This window comes from Calidris pugnax, unplaced genomic scaffold (assembly GCF_001431845.1).
Source record: "Calidris pugnax isolate Ruff unplaced genomic scaffold, ASM143184v1 scaffold418, whole genome shotgun sequence".
Lineage (NCBI taxonomy): Eukaryota > Metazoa > Chordata > Aves > Charadriiformes > Scolopacidae > Calidris > Calidris pugnax.
The window spans coordinates 1,096,616-1,098,635 of NW_015091199.1; the positions used below are offsets into that span (position 1 = coordinate 1,096,616).

At 64.4% G+C, this 2,020-nt stretch overlaps 1 protein-coding gene across 1 annotated transcript in view; it reads right to left on the bottom strand.

Annotated features, from left to right (window-relative positions):
* Positions 1-2,020, bottom strand: part of APBB3 (amyloid beta (A4) precursor protein-binding, family B, member 3) — a 7,540-nt gene that overhangs the window by 2,482 nt on the left and 3,038 nt on the right. Inside the window, exons 3-7 of the mRNA XM_014959659.1 lie at positions 1,781-2,011; positions 1,043-1,325; positions 658-734; positions 360-417; positions 57-191 (exon numbers count right to left, since the gene is read on the bottom strand). Of these exons, the coding sequence (XP_014815145.1) occupies positions 57-191; positions 360-417; positions 658-734; positions 1,043-1,325; positions 1,781-2,011 (784 nt within the window). The remainder of the gene's footprint in view (positions 1-56; positions 192-359; positions 418-657; positions 735-1,042; positions 1,326-1,780; positions 2,012-2,020) is intronic.

The window sequence follows — 2,020 nt, forward strand, 5'->3', positions numbered from 1 at the left end:
GCCTCAGCAGCAGTGGCCCCAGGATGGGACCCTGCCTGCCTGTCCCAGGCTCTCACCTCGCCCCGGTTCTCCACAGAGCCCTTGTTGTTGGAGAGCTGCTGGATGCAGTTGTTGACAGCGATGCTGCTCTTTCCAGGTGCCAGGTCCTCCTCGGGGATCTCCACCCAGCCCAGCGAGCGCACAGCAAAGCACTGAGCAGCGACATGTGGGGTTTCAATGCCTGGCCAGCACATTACCCCCATGTTGTACCCCTCACTGTGCCAGCATGGTCACCCTTGCTCTTATTCCCAGCCCTATCCCTGACGCCTGCCCCCTTCTTTGCCAGTCCCAGCCCACAGTGAAGCCCCCAGGTGTGGTACCTTGGAGCCAGGATCTGTGCTGCGCTGGAAGTCATCTCCGTGCCAGGGCAGTGAGGTCCTGCAGAGGAACGGGGCATTGAGGGGATGGCTCCCACTAGGCAGCACAAAGCTGGGGCACCCAGAGAAGCATCAGGATACCCTGGCACCATAGGCCACGCCCCCTCCCCCAATGCCACCAGCCGGGAAGCATTCCATGGAGGTGACTAATGTGGTCCTGCTGGCTCCAGTGTGAGGAGTTGCTGTGGTGGGGTGACACAATTATGCCCCACAAGCCAGCAGAGCATGTGGGCAGCCCTACCTCCGGGACAGCGAAGCCATGGGGCTGGGAATGGGCCTGTCCTTTGCCGAGTGCTTTGTCCTGGGGGCCTGGCAGTCCTGGGAGAGAAGAGAAAAGGTGTGAGGGCAGCAAGAGAGGCTGTCAGGAAGCAGCAGGTAGGAGCCCTCCCTTCCAGGACAGCAGCACTTCAGCTTGTGAGCATCCCACGTAGCCAGGATGAGGCCAACATGGGGCACGCTCTAGCCTTTCAAGAGGCTTAACTCTGGCTAAGAATGGGCAGAGCAGGACTTTGGGGTGACAGAGACAGGCCTGCTCCAAGCAGCGATGCCCAAAGGGCCCTTCAGCGGGGTCCTGCCAGGAGGTAGGCTCCAACACCAGCCCTCACCACCCTGCCCACATCCCCTACCATTCCTTGGAATGTCTCCTCTCCATCAGCCTCCAGGCGCCCTCCCGGGCTGGTGGTGTGTGCAGGGTGCTGCCACTGCGTTGTGCCGGTTGGCACATGCCAGTAGTAGGTGCCCAGAGAGTCTCGGATTTTCCTCCAGCCTGGGGGGAGGTCAGGATCTGTCTCCAGGCTCTGGTCGCTCCAGAGGTTGTCTGTGCAGAGGGAGAGTATGAAGCAAGGGGATGGGGGGAAACGGGGGATGGACAGACCCCCACAGCTGCAGGGTGCCCTGTGAAGTGGCCAGCTTCACCCAGCAGTGAAAGGGTCCTGCAGTGGCCTCTGGGTGCACGGCTGGGCACAGGGCCCAGGAGAGAAGCATGGAGAGGGAAGGCTTGGCATGACGCCGGAGAGGATGTGGTAGAGGTAGACCCCAGGTGAGTGCTCGGGCCAGGCAGCACAGCACTGGCACCTGGAGGGATGGGGTGACCCCGACAGGGGCGCAGAGGGCACAGGCACCCTGCAGGGGTGACCAGGCAGGCCCTGGGGTTGCCAGCCCAGAGCTCTCCCTGCCAGCATGCAGTCCCCAGCCCTCTGCCAGCAGTCCATGGTACCCGAGACTGTCTTCTTCCCGACTTGGTCGGGAAAAGGGGTTGAGGACACAACACTGGGGTCTGGGAGGAGGAAAGCGTCCTTGGAGGGTTTCAGCTAGGTGGGGTAGATTAACCCCCTCCCCGCTGCACCACAAGCCCTGGAGGTCACGGAAACGAGCCGGTGGTGCGGCACAGCATCGAGCTCCACTCCCGAGAATGCAGCCGGAGATCCGCAGGGCCCGGGCGCTGCGCGGTGATGCCCCGCTCCGCCCCCGACGCCCCGCGGGACCCCCGACGCGCGGGAGGGGACTGGGGGTGGCGGTGCCCCCGCGACCTTGGGAGGGGCGGGGAGGCGGCGCGGGCCGCGCCGGGCGCCTCCAGCGGAGCCCCCGCGGGGGCCCTTCAGCAC